Genomic DNA, 20,124 nt, shown 5'->3' with positions numbered 1-20,124 from the left:
GCCCTTTCGTTTTGCACTTTTGTGGAGGAGGCCTACATGTCTAAATGAGCAAATGAATTATACACGGACTTGTTTGACATTGATTCTAAAACCTCACAATGTCAAGTGTTGCTGTGAATAACTCAGTTTGAGAGAGAATGAAGTATTTCTATTGGAAATCTTAGAAGCTTTTTAACATTTTCCTTTTTATTACAGTGTACATCATGACCATGTTTGAACCTTGGTAGTCTACAGTTAACTAGGGCAAAAATCTAGAGCAATTTTTTTTGTACGGTGATAAGTACTAACACGCTGCGCATTGCATTTTGGGGATTCCCCTTGCCAGTTTTAGCCTTGTGATGGGATTTTTTGCCTTGGTGAGTTTTAGTCCGTGTTTTACCCCTTTTATCTCCCTTCAGTCGTCATCAGCCTCACTAGCCGCGACCCTCGAAGCCAAAAAGTAATACATCATTATACACCATCAAACCCCAAGAAAGGGGGTTCTTTTGGAACATGGGTACAAGAAATGGCGACATATATATAGACATGGCAAAATGTCGACTGACTGTAGCGGGCAACATTGAGAATACCACACGGTCACGTGACGTGTATCAGCCAATCATTTTCACGGAATCTCATGTATGAGATTGGCGTTTGATGACCGTTTCTGAATAGGCAAGCCAGATATTTCTCCAGGAGCTTCACCTGCCTATTGAGCAACAGTCTTAGATTAGTGAGTATGATCTAGAGTACCTGGTATCTAGAGCATTTCCCTTGCAGGTATTACATGTACGTGTACATGGAGCTCAAACAGTGCGACAGTAAAAACAACCAGAGTACAATTTGTCACTTTGTTTTTTGCAGCTCTGCACCAAGCATTTTCACAAAATATAAACTAAAATATCTTTTTCCCGTTCTTCGTTTCTTTTAGCTAAGAACATAAGGCTTTGCCTTTGCATCACCTCAATATGACACCACACTAAAGCCCGGTCTACACTAGCCAACATGAACCAACAAATGTTGGCCAACATCGTGTTGGGCCTTGTTGCAGAGGCATGTCAGGGATCAAAGTTCACTTTCTTTACCATGTCGCATTGTTCGACCTTTTGCCATAATCAAAGTCGCATTTTGCAAACCCAAGTCGCAAATATTTTCCCGCCTTTTCGGTATTTTCGCGCCGTTTTTTTCATGCCTTTTTTCACTACGGAAAAGCCGACCGATCATCATCAAACTCATCATGCACGGCCTATCTTGCACTCCTCGCGAGATTGGAATACCCACTTGAGTTGAAAAGTGCCAATAGAAGAGTGCAACGGGTATCAAAACCACGACTCGCTACGACCACGAACGCTCACCATGGCCTATAGCCATGTACTGTTCTATACGCAGACGACCTGTGCCCTAGATACCTCATCGACAATTAGACCTCTTTTCCCGTTTGTTACAATCCAGTCGAGTGGTAGCGCCGATGCTCTATAGATCGAGATCGTGGGAACAAGGTTTAAGCGGCGGTAATATCCAGACCAATGAAATGACCAGAAAAGGTATTGGCGCATAAATTATCATTCATCAGCACAATCTCTCACTTCGCCGCTAGGTTTCTCCACTTGTTCCGTGAGCTATATTTAACCAGTTACCAAGAGATCTACGATAGGATAGGATATTAATTCGCACGGTGCGAGTATGCGGTTAAACTCAAGTCGCATATTAATTTTTCGGGTTGCATATGCGACCGTTTGGTCGTGAACTTTGATCCCTGCATGTTTGCTATTGTTTGCCAGTGTGGACAGGTCCAAAAAAAAGTGAAAACATCAGCCAACTTGTTGGCCAATGTTGGCCTATGGTAGGCCATGCTACTTCTGAACAACATGTTGGTTGGTGTTGGGCAATCAGCAGCCAATCAGGGAACAGATTTGGATCATGTGATGGAGCTACTGGGACAAAATGGCAGCCTCAATGAAAGATAGAGAATGGCAATTTCAAGAAATTGAACACTTAATTTCGGAATACGAAAAGCTTCATCCATCCGCAGGAAATTCTTGAGGCTTTTGAAGTCTGAGGCCATTAACTCTTGAAGGAGGCAGTGATAGGCCCCATGCATGCTTTTTCCACAAGTATGGCTTTTGTCAGTTGCGGCGGCGACGGGGGTTAATCACAACTGAAAGAATTGCTGCTGAAGCACCTAGGCATGCTTTCTTCCTGTGGTTCTCCATTGTTTTAAAGAAAAAATGAAGAGAAATGACTGACTTTCCCTCCAAATTGCCCTCAAATTCATGCCAAACACGGCCAAACTTAGTCAAACTTGTTTGGCAATGTTTGCCTGTGTTTGATAGTGTGGACGGGTCCCCAAACATTCGCCAACATGATGTTGGCTCATTTTGGCCAACAATTGTTGTCAAATGTTTGCTAGTGTAGACCAGGCTTAAGTTTGACCTCTCTTAATGCTGATTATTAATCTTGTTTATTCTAAACACCACATAACGCTGAGTTTCCTTTGCTATTACATCCATACTTTTCTATCTTTTCAGAGTCCCTGTCCAATCTGTTGTAACTGAAGTATTTCATACACGCTGGTTGGAAAGATAGGAAAGACAAAGCTAATAAGACGGAGAGACCAGGACAACAATCGCAAGTCAAGTCAAATTGATTTAGAAACCATCCCAACAAGAGGCCAGCCAATTAACCAATGATAAACTACTCAGATCAATTAAAACAATAGAAGATTTCAATCTACACAACACGATTTCTATGCAGTTTGACAAAACAGTCATGTAACATCTAAACAACAGTGCAGATCATCAACGCCTCAGCTATAGGTGATCTAATTATTTTGGAGTTCTTAGTCGATAGCTTTACTGGCCACTTGAGTAGACATGTCTGTTGTAATGAGAAGAACTTCTTAACCACTTCGATTAATGAGGAATTCAGGATATCATGCGAGCATAAAATTGCACCTCTGGACTCGCTGCCGTTGGATATTGATTTTACTGTCAATTACGTTTCACAGTGACATCCAATGAGAGCCCAGCTCAGATGCAATCACAAATATAATCATCGGATAATATCATTGGCCATTTGAGGGAATAAAGCAATCAGTTTGTCCCCGAGTTCGGCTCAAGTCATCTGGCATGTTCAATTCTGCCCATAACGTGTGAAACTAACCTTTTTATAAAAGGGCGCTGTGACATTTGCTAGTTATCCAAGCGTTATGATTAACTGCAGGGCGTAAAAAGAAACTATCACATCATGTTGGTTCTCTTTTTATGATTTTGATTGATGTTTGGTCAGGAGGTCACAATAACGTATAATAGGAAAAGCAGCCAAGGGGATCAAATGATTTCAGGACTTATTACAGGATAGTATTCGTTCTTTGAAGCTGAAGCCATGACAGTGCGCTGCTTTTGAAGAGCTGACAAGTTGGTTTGACAAGGCTCCGACTATAGTGCTATTCTTTTTAAACATTTACTTTACAAATAAAAGCGACCGTCATCTTTTAATCATCATCTTAGCCAAAATCATCACTAAATGCTCTTTTACAAACTGTCCAAACAACATACATCTAACTGACAGCTGCTGACCCAAAAAACAATGTGGATTTGATGATATCAGTCCTGCTGTATAAAATAAATGTCACCACCAAAGCGATCATCTAAGATGGAGTGCTTATTACAAACTCTTCAACTTTTATCTATTGTCTTTCTCGCAAGACTCTGCTGTGCTGTCGATGACAGCTGGAATGTGACATGTCCCGGAAAGTGTCGGTGTAGCAGACGTATCTCACCGCGACATCAAACAGAACGCAAGACAATTGATTGCACAAGTTCAAAGCTGAAGTATGTACCAAAGGGATTACCGCTGGATACGGAGGTGCTCATTCTAAAGGGCAATTTGATTGCTTCCATTCACGAGGAACTTCCAAAGCTCACTAACCTTGTCGAGCTGGACTTGTCCTTTAATGAGATTAGTCGATTAGGACAGCAGCCATTGTTCCAAAACTTGACTTCTCTCCAGTACTTGAACTTGGACCATAACAACTTACATTCACTGCTTCATGGAAGTTTCAGTGGTCTGTTAAACCTTAAGGAGTTATGCTTAGCGAATAATAAACTGGATGATATTCAAGTTCATGCATTAGGTGGTCTTAACCACCTTGTTAACATTACATTAAGTAAGAACAATTTGCGTGAAATAAAAAATGAATGGTTTAGCGCCATGAGTAGCTTAGAGATGTTGACTTTGGATAATAACCTGATCACAAACATTGACAAAGAAAGCTTGTCTAATCTGACCCAATTACAGATGTTATCCCTGGAAGGGAATCGGATTGATGACATTGAGTATGGTGCTTTCCGCAAGCTTAGTCATCTTATGCACTTGTCAGTCCGTGACAACCTACTCAATGAGATACCCAAGGGTGCTTTTACCACTTTCAGAGACCTTAAGTTCCTAATCCTCGATGGCAATCCTGTGAAATTCATAACAGCTGGGGACTTCGAGTTTATCAACGTGCGTGAGATTAGCTTAGTTAGGATGCCAGAACTATTAATGGTGGCGGGGAACTCTTTCACAAATTTACCAACCTTGGCAATTTTGCATTTACATGACAACCCGAAGCTGATGTACTTCGATGGGCGAGCATGCGCACTTGTTCCTGTATTATCCACCATCTATCTCCATAACAATAACCTCATGACCTTATCGCAAGCAATGCTCGATTCAATTCCAAACCTTAAGGAGATTACTTTTTACCACAATCCAATTGCCTGCAACTGTAATGTTAGATGGATCAGAAAAATGATTGAAACGCAGAAAAATTCCTCCGCGCATCTCTTCAGCAATGCTGATAAGTATGTCTGCAGCACGCCAGACAAGTTAGTTGGCAAAGTTCTGAGGAACCTGAATCTTAAGGCAATAGCAAAGGAGTGCCCACCCACTGTGTTACCATTCTTCAACAGCAGTTACCAACTTCAGTTAGGAAATACCATCAAGTTTCATTGTCGGGCAATTGGAGTCCCTGAACCTGACATCCACTGGATTTTATCCAATGGTCATGTGGTCAATGGTTCATCCAATTACAGCCGCATACGCCTCTTGAAGGGTACAATGACTATTCATTATGTGAAAGCTGTAGATGGTGGCACTTTTAACTGTGTTGCAACAAATCCATACGGATTTGATGCTGCGTCAACATCACTTAAGATCCACAGTAACAATATCCGCATCATACCAATAGGAATACATAAAACATTTATAACAGTAACTTGGAATGGAACAGACAACACCGTCTCTCGAAGTAAATATCTGCTCATGTACAAAACATGGGATTCGACAGAGAATTATAAAGGGATTCATTTACGCCCTTACATGCGGACTTACACAATTCCAAATCTAAAGCCAAAAACAACATACGAGTTTTGTATAGCGTATGAACACGACAGCGAACTTGTTCACATAAACTGTTGCAACATTACAACACGCAACACAAACTTCATGATGGATGGAATAAAGAACTTTAGTAGTATGGCGATCATTATCGGCTTGACAACAACCATCGCCGTTGTCATGGTGCTTTGTTTCAGTATTGCCGCCATCCGCAAATATAGTAAACGGAAACAGTACAAGGAGCCTGAGGGTGCTAACTATAAAGTGGACAACATGTCGCAGATTCCACTAGATAACATTTATAACCCACCGAGCACCCCACTTTGTAGCTCGACAACATCTCTTATATCGAGCTCGCAGGCGTGAGACAAGGAACAGTGTCCTTCATAAGCAGATTCACATGGGTGGCAAAAAACAGATACCAAAACATTTAGCAGCCTGGCAACTTAAAAATACTCATTTAATCATTCGGAAAGCACATTTTGCAATGCCACCCAAACACCTGTCTATGGGGTACACTGTACAAGAAGTGAATGATGCATGAGACAGTCCAACACTGTCTAAAAGAGATGACACCAATGCCATATTGGTGAAGTCGGGAGTAACCCAGATTGGAGTAACTCAGATTTGAGTCTAATAGAAAACATGGTGAAAAGTGCATGGTGGTGGTGCCTCAAAAACAGTGACATGAGTGATGTGCATCATCCATTGCTTGGATGTAGTGGGAGAGGGTTAACTTGAAAAGCCGTGTTTGCTTGAAAGCATTCAGAAAGCATCTAAAATCCCATTATTCATTGTCTAACTTGAGATGTTTTAGAATAGAAATTCATACCTCACTGTCGATATTGATTTTCTCACCAAAACTGCTAGTGTTGAGCTAAAATACTGGTCTACCTTTCAGGTCCACCCTCACGGTTTTGGTGAGCCAACCAATCAGGTAAAATTGGGGTAATTGATATTGTAGCCCCTTTTTCACCTATAACTTAAGTTACGCAAGAGATTTTCCTGCAGATTCGCAAAAAAACCGGCCTGGATCTTGTAGTGTCACCTCTTCCAATACCATATTGCCTGTTATTCAGGGCATTTTATCTAAACAATGCTTCTGAGGGACAATTCAAAACTTGTGGTCAGGGGCTACAATTTCCCTGTGGCTTTGAGGTAATTGTAGCCCCGGACTGAAATTTCAAATTACTCGTTTTTTATGCATAAAAACACTTTTTTTCACAGGTTTATGGTATTGGAAATAAAACATTTAGTATTATTACAATCTAGGTTGACGACGTGATTTTGCTGGTATCAAACGGTATTTATTTAACACATTAAGTGATGTTCGATGCAATCTTTTTGTAAAAACACAAAGTTCTATTCATCCCCTCAGTTGTACATTACACCTTGTGTCAGACAACAGCTTGTGATATTCTGAATTGACGGACGGTCTTATCGTGCGCTGTTAAAAACTTTTGTTTTAGGGATGGGTCATTTATCAACCCCAATTATAGCTGCATGGCATCACTTAATAGTAATGCAATGTACATGTACCATAAGAAATGCTGCTATATAGTCGATGGTGTGGCTTTAACTAGAGACACCAGTAACTTTGAAAATATTTTATTTCGAAATAATGTTAGATTAACTAGTATGAAACCTCAAATGAATCATTGTTGGTACATAATGGGTTACCATTGTATCTATTGTATCTAAATCAAATAGATTTATGATCAAATAATATAATTCAGGTTTAAGAATAAAGGAACCTAGAATCTTCATGATTCATGACAGGATATATTGAGCTATTTGCAGAGGCTATAAATACCCCGAACCAACGGGCTACAAATACCCCAAGGGTACCTTGGTAGGAAAAGTGTCTCTGAAAAATTTACTTTTAATAATGACATCAAATGCCGCATACATCATTCCCTACACTCTGATACTGATCACCTGAACCAAGTTTCAAATATATCAATGCTCTAAAAGTGTGCAAGATTCAAACCTGCAAAAAGTTTGATCCGAACTTTTTTTGAGCATATGTCTGATTTGTTTACTTCTTACAGTCAAAGCTCTTTTATAATATGTTGCATAATCAGAAACTATTTATGTTGTGATACTCAAGAGTCACCTCTTTCACATCCATGCTAGGGTTGGCTGAATGATTCAATGGTTACCAGAATTAAAATCAAAAACATAGTCACTAAGTCAGGGGCAACAATTAGACCAGGGCTACAATTACCCAATTTTACCTTACTTCCAGTTTGGTATCATTTCCTTAAACCTGAAAATGGGAACTTGCTTTTCGCTGGATATAGTATCAGTGTTTTCTCTGAGTGTTTTGTGGGGCAGACACGTTAAACGGTGCCACAAGTTCTCAAAAAAATTGTTTTAGATAATTATTGATTGATTGAAGGCGCCACAAGTTCTCAAAAAAATTGTTTTAGATAATTATTGATTGATTGAAGGTATTTGCTGCAAGTGAATGTTGGCATTAGTAGTTATTAGTGAACTTTTGCTTGGAGTTAGGACAAGAACAATATTTAGCACAGATTTAGGCCTATACTGTCATGACAGTTGCTCAGGCATGCCCACATTACATATATCATCATTAAATGTTATGGCTGACCTAACCAGCTCATGGCAGCTGGTTGTGAAAGCTCATTTTTGTTTTTAAATGTATATAATTTGTAAATAAAATGTGCATAAAGTCCTACATGCAGCTTTTTTTATAAGACATAGGATCTTAGTGCTAAGCTATACTTCATGCAGAACAAGTAAGAAGCATGCCACTGCATACACTCTGTATCACAGATTACAGCTGGCCCAAAAGCCTTTTCAGCAAACAGGCAATGGAGAAGCCCTCTCCTAAAATTTCAAAAGGCAACAGTGGTCAATATCAGCCTATGTCCTGACACAGTCACTCAAGAGTACCCCAAAGTTTTGTTTATACTGGCTCACAAGCCTACGAACCCCGAATGAGCACATGCGAAGCATTTATATGGTTCAAATAGGAGCTATGTAGAATGTTTTAAATGATATTTTAGGGTCTCATCATTTCATAAAAACAAAAAGTGGGTACAGAGGTGTTTCTAATGTGTTTTAACTGCTGCTTGTTATCTAGGACTTGTTAAATTTTCCAAAAAATGTTAATTCTGCTATTTATTTTGGTAGATTGTAGCATTTGTATTAATTTCATCATGAGAAAATATTTGCACCAGATAATATTCATTTTCATAGTTAGAGGATTAGATGTCATGTCAGTGAATTCCATGCTATCAAGAAGCAGCAATAAATCCTTCCTGGGGAACAACTTTCATACAACATTGTAATAAAGAAAAAACCTTTTAACTTCTTCAATGAAATGGCCAGGGCCATTGTGCTCACCTCATGTGGAGGAAAGATGGATAAAGAGCATGGTATTGTGTCATGTAGTGTTAGGTTTGATGTAGGTCCAAGCAATTACAATTTCCCCAAAATGGCCAATTTACAGTACATTCGACCTCTGTGACCTTGAAAAGTAGGTCAAATCAAAGAAGACCCGGGTGACACATTGAATGGTTGTTAGAATTAGATCTACCTATGATATAAAATTGGTGCCAATCGGGCAAGTTATACTAGGAATAATGGCATTTTGAAGAATTTAGGATTTGGCCCCCTCCCTGGAGGCCAAACGGCAAATCAGATCGCACCAAACTTCGGTACCTGAGATCACCTGACCAAGGGGAACATGTGTACTTAATTTGTGATCAATAGTCATTGCAGTTAAGAAACGTGCCATAGTTACGGCCTGACGGCCAATTTACGCCATTTGACCTCTGTGACCTTGACAAGAAGGTCAAATTAAAAACATGTGTGACATATACTGTATGGTGGTTAGGTGTACCCATGATATCAAATTGGTGGCAATCGAGCAAGAAGTTAAGGAATAATCACATTTTTAAGGTTTTTGGATTTTGCCCCCTGGTGGTCAAGTGGTGAATCATATTGGACCAAACTTCGGTCCCTGAGATTACCTGATTAAGGGGTAAATGTGTACCAAATTTAAGATCAATAGTCATTGCAGTTTAGAAACGTGCCATCGTTACATCCTAACGGCCAATTTACACCATTTGACCTCTGTGACCTGGAAAAGGAGGTCAAATCAAAAACCCGGAGGATGTATGATGCACCTTTGCTAGAAGTACCTACCATATTTTTTTCAAAATTTCCCGACTACTTTTAAGGGAGATATTGCATATTTTCACTTTTAACGTTTGGCCCCCTGGTGGCCAAACCATGAAACGAATCGGACCGAAACTTGGTCTCCAAGGTGTCATTACATAAGGGTACATGTGTACCAAGTTTCAACTCAATAGCTCTAACAGTTACGAAACGTGCCCTGCTAACGGACGACGGACGACGACGACGACGACGACGGACGACGGACGCCACGGTATGGGATAAGCTCACCTCTGCTAAGAGGTGAGCTAAAAATGTATGCCAAATTAAAGCATTCAAATGGATGTCCAAATAAAATCAATTTACACACGTTTTTTGTGCCTACCCCACCAATGTTGAGCACCGCACACCTATACTGTAAGTTTTCAATTTTGAATTCAAATTTTTTTTGGCTTGGTCTTCCGAAACTCAATTTCAATTACACCCACAGGTAATGACAGGAAGCATAAGCTGCGCTTACACCACGAAATATTGGTGGACCAATTGCACTTACACCACCACATTGCCGCGACAAATTGGTTCGGCAATCCATTGCCGATACAAATTGCCGAGCGAATTTGTCCCACCAAGCTTGATGGTCCAAATTCGCCCGGCTTGTTAAAAGCTCGGCTTTGTCGTGGTGTACGCGCAAATGGTTTGGCAATTAGCTAGTTAGATGGTTCGGCTCCAGGCGGCGCTTTCGAAATGGCGCTTTCTGCGCATGCAATTTATTGTTTGCGCGCCATCTGTAGCCGGATTTTATAACTAGCTGCAGCGCTGGTGTAAGCGCTTGGTGGATTTTCGATGGTGCGGCATTGGTTCCCGAACCAAGATTGGTGGTCCATTTTCAGGTGGTGTAAGTGCGGCTACTGACTGACCGCTACAGTTCTGATAACTACATGTAGGCCTACAATAACCCATCATCCACATCATCCATCATAAAAATTTAAAGCATTGTGTGCTATGCCAATTTTAGAAAAGAATGAGTTGATGTAGTTGGTCTGAAACACAAACTATTGCTTAGATCGAGGGCAAAAAATGTTAGAGTTTCAATGGCACTAACTGTTATAATTTTGTACAAAATTACAAAATGTTACAAAAATACTTCTAAGTGTAAACCCACTTGCATGACTTGTTTTTGGTTGGAGAATAAATGTGCATGTATGTAAATTGGCTAATAAACATTTATGCATATCTATGTACTCATTCTTTCTTATTGTTTAAAGGAAGATGATAGGCAGGAGCCAGGTGGGTCAGATCATCGGCCCCTGAATGCTAACTAGCGGGATTATCGGGCTAAACAATGGGATTAGCTAGGAAATAATATATAGGGAGTTAAAAAACTAGGGCCCCTGAATGCTAATTAGCGGGATTATCGGGCTAAACAATGGGATTAGCTAGGAAATAATATATAGGGAGTTTACAATGGGATTAGCTAGAAAATAATATATAGGGAGTTTTTTTTAATATATAGGGAGTTTTTTTTAACTCCCTATATATTATTTCCTAGCTAATCTCATTGTTTAGCCCGATAATCCCGCTAATTAGCATTCAGGGGCCTATGGTCCGATTTACTTGCATCAGAATCACAGATAGAGGTCTCTCGTCTACATACATCGAAACTCTTCAGGCTTGTACAAGAATTTTATTTACCACTGAGCCAATCTCAACCAAGTCCCCTTACTGTGCATATTAGTCACCTAAAGACTAATGATTTCACCCCATAGAACCTGCCTGAATTCCCCTCAAACCAGGACCAAACACTTTTTTTCGCCTGAATGGATGATGTGACCTTTTTCCATACCAAGGGAAAAATGACGTGATACGATGGTGCACTAAGAATGAATTCATGTAGACCTGAACCTAGCATTTTCTTGTCGTTTCAAATGTGAGTAGATTATTTTTGGTATGTGCTGACACCTTTGAATGCCTCGGGGAAACCCAAGCTCAGTTTCTCTTCATATCAAAAGGTCTCCCCACAACAGTTTGACGATTCAACTGACAGAACACACCACGTACAGTCATTCCCTCGACTTTGGGTTCGGCAGAACACAATGGAATCAGGATATGCTTAGGCCTACTTGGGTAAAAGGGGCATCCAATCAATCTGTCATCCTTTCATGGTGATAAGCATACATTTTAATTCCAATTTCACTGAAGAGGACCCAAAAAGATGGATTTTCAAATCAGATCAGTTCCTTGGAGTCACCAGACTGGTCAGGCTAAGGGAGGATACCGGAAGTGCATTTCTGCAGAGGTCATAATGGCACGTGAAAAACTACACAAGACACCGAACCAGAGAACACTTCGTAACCTCTTCATCAGAGAAAAGTGGCACCACTATGGCAATTAAATCTCAGGTAACATGCTTTGCCCCATTGAAAAAGTGCTATCCGGCCACCTATGATTATGCCCTAACAAAGCTCAGGCTTACGAATACAAAGGAGTTTGCTTTTGTAATTGAAGATAACCATCAAAAGGCAATCATTGATCTAATGAAACTAGTTCATAACAAGTTGATGACATGTATTTATAAGCATAAATGACGCAGGTGTACATGACAGACATTTCCAGATTCCTCCTTTGGCATTGGGTTATTGCTGTGATATTAAGACCAAGTTTGCAAGCTAGATGTGCTGCCGCCTGGAAAGCAACAACATAACTTGACCAATCTCAGAGGGTAGACACAGCCATCTACTGGATTATTTGAAGGGTGAAGTATCAACGAGCACGGCCAAGGTCCTCAATAGACCAGTCCTGCTATTTTGCCCGATCAGCCTGCTGGAGTCTCTACTCTGTCATGTCACATAAATCCTTGCTTGACCTGTGCCGCAGACATAGCCAAAAAATCACACCTGTTAGATTATACACAGATTTCAACAAGGATTTCCGAACACTTAAAAAATAGAACTGATGTTCCGAAATAACCATGAATCATGTGCCAGGTGGTACTAGCTGTCACTAGGGTTGTCCAGTGATGTAAGCAAAAGACCGAAAACAAAAGTCCAGTGCAACATGGGCAGTCAACCTGTGCTGCAGTTACTCATCATGAAAGACCGATCCCCGAGTCGGACAAGGCAAAGATACCTGCCTCGAGTCTCACGCTGAAAGTGAGAATAAAACCAGTCATGACCGCTAGGCTTTAGTCAGAGGCACGAGTCACTTTACCTTGAGAGATGTCCCAGGCATCAAAGTTCACCCCTAAATAGACTCATATGCGACTCGTACATACGATATGCAACCAGTTATTATGTGTGTATCGCACATTGCGATTTCAAAAATGAAGCTTTATTTTGCGACCTGTATTGGCTTATGCGATCAGTTAATACCAGTGCGAGTAAATCCAAAAAGAACCCTATGTAAAGTCGCAAGGCCAGTGCCAAAATACATGCGTAAATATTGAAACAGACACCGCATCCATCGCAGCAAGAAAATCGATAATTCTATCATAAACTATGATAATGAGCAAATCCCGCTTCCACGCACTCAATTTGTGCAGCATGATAAGCGTAATGAAACATTGTTACTTAGAAGAGCGAGGTTGCTTTCGTCACGCGACTCTCCCAAATTTGGCAGTGAGCCAGTTCGTATGAATAAACTTCGTAGTAGAGTGGCCTTATTTGGAAGGAAGTCTTAGGAGGTATCAAATCACATCGAAGCCCGCGTAACAGCATCTGTAATGTATGCATAATTTATGCCCTGATGCTCTTCAGTGATGCAGCCGTGGTAGTTGAGTTCCACAGCGCAAATGACGCACACTATTAGTAGATCAAGCGGCTGCAGCTGGTCAGACTGCGGAGCGTATCTTGCTTCCCAGGTATCTAGTTGAATGAGTTTTTCACAGTGTTATGTGAGGATATTTAAATCGGACCAAAGTGGATATATTAAACAGCGAGTTGGAACTGCAATGTGCGAATCCGAATGGAGGGTTAGGTCGCAGGGTGCGCTAGGGGAAATTGAAACGGCCAGGGGCCATTGTGCTCACCGTCTAGATATTTGGTGGTTAGGAATTCATCCTGGTACATGTATAGTATATAGGTCAAACCAAAGTCGGTATGACATGTGATATATCGTTGGGAGTACCTACCACAAAAATATCATCGACATATTGCACTTTTTAGGTTTTTTTACTTTTGGCCTCCTGGAGGCCAAGTCGAGAAACAGATCAAATCAAAATTCGGTGAACGAGGTTACATGACGTAGGGAGTCATGTGTACCCAATTTCAAGTTCATAGCTTTAGCGGTTAATAAGAAACGTGCCATAGTTACACTCAAACGGCCAATTTACGCCATTTGACCTCTGTGACCTTGAAAAGCAGGTCAAATCAAAAAACTGTCGGATATATGATGTATCCTTGCTCAGAGAACCTACCACAAAAATATCATTGAAAACGAGTTGCTTTATCAGTGAGATATCACACTTTTTAGGATTTAACTTTAGCCCCCCTGGTGACCAAGTCGAGAATCAGAACAGACCGAAATAAGGTGTCGGAGGTTATAACATGATGTAGGTAGTCATGTGTACTAAATTTCGAGTTCATAGCTACGGCATTTGACCTAGATCTGACCTTGAAAATAAGGTCAAATCAAAAACCCGTATGATATGTGATGTAGTCTTGCTAGGAGAACCTAGCATAAAAATGTTATCAAAAACCAGTCACTCATAAGAGAGATATCACTATTTTTAGGTTTCCACTTCTGGCCACCTGGACCCAAGTCAAGAATCAGATCAGACCGAAAGTTTCAAGTTCATAGCTCATGCGGTTAAGAAATGTGCCACTGTTTTTGAAACAAGATACAGACCAAGAGTCCAATGAAGATGAAAATGACCATCTTAGCTAGTGTTCACCAACACAGACGACGGACAAATGGACGATCGATGGACACAGCGATGTTATATAGACTCCCCTACGGTGAGCCAAAAATGAACCATCAGGACACAGGCAGAGAGAGGTCGCATTGACTAGTAAAACTTCTTCATCAAAGAGAGGGTGTCCTTGTTAGAGAGGTTTCAGCAAAATGATTAAGTTTATGTGTGTTCGTAATGAGGAAAAACAAGATTGCGTCCATGAAAACTAAGGAAAACTGAAGTGTCTGATTCACCACACTGCCACATCTTCAAAAGCAATGTAAGCAATGATAAAAGCTAGCTTTATCCTAGCCATTTTTTTGTGGGAAGTCATCCATGCATGATTCAAGTGTTTAAAACAGCACCGTTTTCTTGTTCTTGTTTCAACAAAGCTTGTCAACTGGACATCCCCCTTAGACTCGAAATAACTTCAATGTAACACAGCAGGGAACAATGTTCTCCACCACCACCACCTGACCTCAGGAGAGGAAAAATAAATTAACATACAAATTCCTAATGGAAGTCGGTAAATTTGGTATTTCCGCCATGTTTTTTGTTCATTATTGTCGTTACTTTTCCGAACAAATTTTTCGACGGCCGCAACATTACTGAAACTGATTTTTTTGTTTCGCAAAGCCTTATTTTTTCAGCGTACCATTGTGTTTTGTGGTTTTCGCTGCAACTTTCAGTCGCGTACTTGTTTCTGTGCAAGGTATTAGATGGAGGGAGATTGCTATAAAATGTGTACTGACCTTAATGATATGACCTCCCCTCGTTTAAACCGGTAGTTCCGTACACCCCATTTGTTGAGAAGAACATAGTCTACATTTCGTATGTCATTGTTTGGGTTCAAGACCGGCTGGAATTGAAGTTATGAATGATCTGAAATATGGTACATACGACAATGCAGGGAGTATCTTACGAGTACCCACCACACAAATTTTATCAGTGAGGTACATGTATTATGCCTTTTCTGTTTTCACTACAGTGTCAGAGATCATCTGACCTGGCATGCCATAAATGTACAACAGCCATTCTGACAGCCAATCTTGGTGATCTGATCAACAGTGTTGGAAGGAATACCACCACACAACACTGATAGATCAGCATGTTGAACTACAGGGGTAGATGTATGATTCAAATTCATGACAGGCCACTATTGTGAATTGTTTGCCTATGGCAACAGACAATGGATACTGCCGTATTGTAGCGACTCCCTGTACGAATGAGTCAAAAAATGTTACATGATAAATCCTTGCTTCAAAATCAAAATGTCCCACATTTCTAGTGCATTTGTTCACCTGCAATTGACATAATTTTTTTAACAGAGCCTCTGACCCTCCTACATCCCACGCACACTCCTGAAAATGTAAAATATTGCATAAGTCCCCACAAGATGTTTTTCTGTTGCTTACCTGCATGGATGAACCCTCCACCTTGGCTATATATCCAACAACATCAAGAAGGGTGATAGAGACGGGCACTGCAAATGTGACGGTGCCAAAGAAGAGTTTACTACCTCTCGACAGAGACATGCCTCCACGTGACTTGATTTACCAAACAATTGCCAGACCTGGAAATAAAACAAAATGTTACTGTGCACCCGAAACAAAATCACCTAGATCCCTTTCTTCTGCAACAATTATAAGATATACAATGCTTGAAAATGAAATATATCATTCATATGCAGTGTACTGCATGTATTACAAAACCACTCATGGAGACACATTAGGCCTAGGATTTGATTGCCAATCATAAACAATTTGTATCATTTATTCATGTCATACACTTTGTGTACAGTCATTCTGTCAAAACTTCATGACTTTGTCTCCAGAAAAAGGTTTCACATCCACTGTGAAAGAAATTCTGTATGTAAAAATGTACCGAGAAATTTCGGTTGTGACGGACATGACGAAATGTCATAGACGTAACACCGAAAGCTGGTGTGATGTACGATTCACCACCCACCAAATCACCATAGCCGTAAATAGGGGGTGTGTGAGAATGAAAACTATGCCAGGGGATGGGGATTCGAGATCATGCATGGGTCTGTCAAAAACTCAGGGTACAAGGATGCTTTACACTTGACATGTAATGAACAGTCAATTTCACACCAGGCAGAGAAAAGCCACTGCTAGCCCCATTTAGTACAGCAAATGCATTACAGGTATAGGCTATCTGGAAAAGTACACATAAAGTGCCCTTAAAACTTGGCACAAGTGATTGGACCCCAACACAGATACGAAATATTCCATTGGAATGCAAAAAATGGATACATCTGCATCAAAATATCAAATATCAAAATGTCAAAATGTCAAAATATCAAATATCTAAATTTGTAATTAATTTCTTGCATAGAAAAGTTTGAGAAAGGCTTTAGACAACATTCCAAGCATGCCTGGCGAGTGTCCCGAAGGATCTAAAAGTTTATATTTTTAAAATTATATTTTTAAGGTGTAGAACAATGGGAAAACGTTGCTGTCGCATCTATTTTTTTTACAATCAAATGGCTTGTAGGTGCTTGCTAGAGGTACGGGACCCGTATCCCTAGGTCAGAAAGGTAAAGGTAGGGGAGTCCTTTTGTGCATGCGCACACTATTCCCGTATCTCTCATGTCTCTAGCTTATTCATACGCCATTTCTCCCGTACCGTTATAGTGCGCTATCAGTATATACAGAACTTACTTCATGAACTTGCAACTTATATTTTTGAATACCAGTATAAGAATATCGAGTATTTCACTGCCCATATACATCCCCGGCCCCTTGTACGTGATAAGACTAAATCATGAAATGTCGTTGAAAATCTTACACTAATACACATCAGACACTTTTTTTTATAAGATACAAAAGATGTATGAAATTGTCTGTTATTTTGGAGTGAAAGTCAGCGTTTTAGTTTAAAACAAATGAAGAAATATCATCACAAACTTTATAAGAAAAATCCATATGGGGCAGAATAAGTGGTTGTTGTGGGATTCGATCCATTCCAGGGTCAAAGGGGTCTGAATCCTATCAGGTCCACTCGGCCACACCGGCTTATCTGATTGAGGCAGGCCTATAGGCAATTTTATGTGTGGACCTTTTGTATGAAGCCCTTTGTCTAATGCTTCTTCACCTGAAATATTCTCACATTCGCACGATTTACTAAATTATGGTTGTTAAACTTGTCTAAACCAAAGACGTGCGCACTGTCACTGTGATGAGTATTATTTCTAAGCCGCAGATGAGTGACAACATGTTTTGGGCAAGGGCAAAATAACAATGTGCCAAATTTGAAAACTTTACTGGGACTTTTTTCGAGATGGCCTATAGCTGTAATGTATTTGCTGTACTAAATGGGGCTAGCAGTGGCTTCCTCCGACTGGTGTGAAATTCACTAGTAATGATGTATGTGTGGTCCGAGAGTGTCATGCCATAGGCCTACTCACGACCAGTTATTCGCCGGTAGAAATCGAAAATACTTGGCACACGCTTGAACATTGATGCATTTGACATATTGCACACAGAAGAAAGGTCAGCAGTAACATGACACTCACAAAAACAAAGAAAATATGACAGCAATATCTAGAAATGCTTTTCAATGGAGGCTGACATATTGTTTGTCTGAGCTCCTGAGCTCATTCTCGCTGACTTGGAGGAATCGAGAAACGATCGAGGCCGACAAACGAGACAAATCGGTTTAGTTTGTTGGAGTGCCACGGAATGCCACTTACCATGTCACGCGGATTTTGAAGCAAATAGCTAAATAAGCACGCATGTATGCGCTGGTGCTAATTATTTCATTTATTTTGTGCGGTGGTATTGTTTGTTCCTTTCAGAAAATATAACAGGCTTTCTGAGTATACTGAGTGTCGAGATTTCTTGTTGGACTATAAAGTGGACTCTTCTATTCTAATTGAAACATAAAAAGTAGCCTGCAACATATTGCTGTTATCATTCTGCAGATTTTGACTTGGGTTTTTGTTGCATTGCCACAAAACGCATCAAACCAAATTTGAAAACTTTACTGGGACTTTTTTCGAGATGGCCTATAGCTGTAATGCATTTGCTGTACTAAATGGGGCTAGCACTAGCAGTGGCTTCCTCCGACTGGTGTGAAATTCACTAGTAATGATGTATGTGTGGTCCGAGAGTGTCATACCATAGGCCTACTCACGACCAGTTATTCGCCGGTAGAAATCGAAAATACTTGGCACACGCTTGAACATTGATGCATTTGACATATTGCACACAGAAGAAAGGTCAGCAGTAACATGACACTCACAAAAACAAAGAAAATATGACAGCAATATCTAGAAATGCTTTTCAATGGAGGCTGACATATTGTTTGTCTGAGCTCCTGAGCTCATTCTCGCTGACTTGGAGGAATCGAGAAACGATCGAGGCCGACAAACGAGACAAATCGGTTTAGTTTGTTGGAGTGCCACGGAAGGCGCTGTACACAAATAGGGGCCATTTCAGCATTTCACTCAGATACAACTCGGCTCACCATGTCACGCGGATTTTGAAGCAAATAGCTAAATAAGCACGCATGTATGCGCTGGTGCTAATTATTTCATTTATTTTGTGCGGTGGTATTGTTTGTTCCTTTCAGAAAATATAACAGGCTTTCTGAGTATACTGAGTGTCGAGATTTCTTGTTGGACTATAAAGTGGACTCTTCTATTCTAATTGAAACATAAAAAGTAGCCTGCAACATATTGCTGTTATCATTCTGCAGATTTTGACTTGGGTTTTTGTTGCATTGCCACAAAACGCATCAAACCAATTTATACCTCCATCCTGCAGAAACACAAGACGACTGCCCCCCCCCCCCCCCCCGTCCGTTTGGCCTAGTCTTTTGCAAAATGGCTAATGTTGTGTCCTATAGGCTGAAACAGAAGCACAATCAATCATTCTTGGGGCCAAGAAGAGGTTTATTATCATTCATCGTGCAGTATTCATCGTGCGAGAGGTCTATGTTGTTTGTTTCAGGCTAAAGACAAATGCACAATCACCATTGTTGGAACGAGACAGAGGTTCATTATCATCGTCCTGCAGTATTGCAAGATGAGTAATGTTGTTTGTTTCAGGCTAAAGGCAAATGCACAATCACTATTGTGGATAATTCTTGGAGCCAAGCACATCATCCATCTTGCAGTATTGCAACTAACGTTCTGTCTTTCAGCCTGATATGGCATGCCAAAGCGGAATTTATTCAGAACAAATTTTTTACATCAGGACTGAATTTTTACGCCAGAATCACGCTACAAATTGCGATTGTATATATATAAAAATAATTTATCTCAGGACAAAGATTTTACAACACCAGGTAAAATATTTCTATCCATGTATTTTTTCCCTTCAGAATAATTAATTTTCACGTTTTAAAAAAAAATTGTCAGGACGAAAAATACGACAGGACTTTTTTCCAGGACGCCAGGACTCACGTGACTCCTGGCAGAACGCATTTGACCACTTAAACCGATGGCGTCATATTATATTTTTCCCAACTCACGAACTTTTCTGAAGTTTGGCGATTTTGCTATATGCAGCAAAAGAGGTATCATCATGTCTCTTAATCGTAATGTGTAATCAAATCGGCATTAAACCCTAGTACTTACTTACTTTTAATGATAAAACACCACCAAACTCAACCAAGCCACTGCATATTGGATAGTACATTATTGCATCGGAATTGGGGTTTCCCCGGTAACCCAGAGCCCAGTGAAAAATCATTGATACCAG

The 20,124-nt window shown here is 40.3% G+C and overlaps 2 protein-coding genes across 5 annotated transcripts in view; one reads left to right on the top strand and one right to left on the bottom strand.

Moving 5' to 3' along the window:
- LOC135490669 (leucine-rich repeat neuronal protein 1-like) overlaps window positions 1–9,032 on the top strand; it is a 153,188-nt gene extending 144,156 nt beyond the window's left edge. For all 3 annotated transcript variants that reach the window (XM_064775996.1, XM_064775995.1, XM_064775998.1), the window contains one exon: window positions 2,508–9,032. In XM_064775996.1, coding sequence (XP_064632066.1) covers window positions 3,607–5,727 — 2,121 coding nt within the window. In that variant the 5' untranslated portion in view covers window positions 2,508–3,606 and the 3' untranslated portion in view covers window positions 5,728–9,032. The remainder of the gene's footprint in view (window positions 1–2,507) is intronic.
- The window catches only part of LOC135490672 (mitochondrial inner membrane protease subunit 2-like), a 193,673-nt gene extending 175,684 nt beyond the window's left edge, over window positions 1–17,989 (bottom strand). For both annotated transcript variants that reach the window (XM_064776004.1, XM_064776003.1), the window contains exons 1-3: window positions 17,934–17,989; window positions 15,811–15,968; window positions 15,148–15,254 (exon numbers count right to left, since the gene is read on the bottom strand). In XM_064776004.1, the coding sequence (XP_064632074.1) occupies window positions 15,148–15,254; window positions 15,811–15,930 (227 nt within the window). In that variant the 5' untranslated portion in view covers window positions 15,931–15,968; window positions 17,934–17,989. The remainder of the gene's footprint in view (window positions 1–15,147; window positions 15,255–15,810; window positions 15,969–17,933) is intronic.
- Window positions 17,990–20,124: the final 2,135 nt, after the last annotated feature.

The sequence above is a fragment of the Lineus longissimus genome, chromosome 7 (assembly GCF_910592395.1).
Source record: "Lineus longissimus chromosome 7, tnLinLong1.2, whole genome shotgun sequence".
In the NCBI taxonomy this organism is placed as follows: domain Eukaryota; kingdom Metazoa; phylum Nemertea; class Pilidiophora; order Heteronemertea; family Lineidae; genus Lineus; species Lineus longissimus.
The sequence above is the reverse complement of the archived record's forward strand: the minus strand, read 5'-3'. Positions and strand labels throughout refer to the sequence as shown.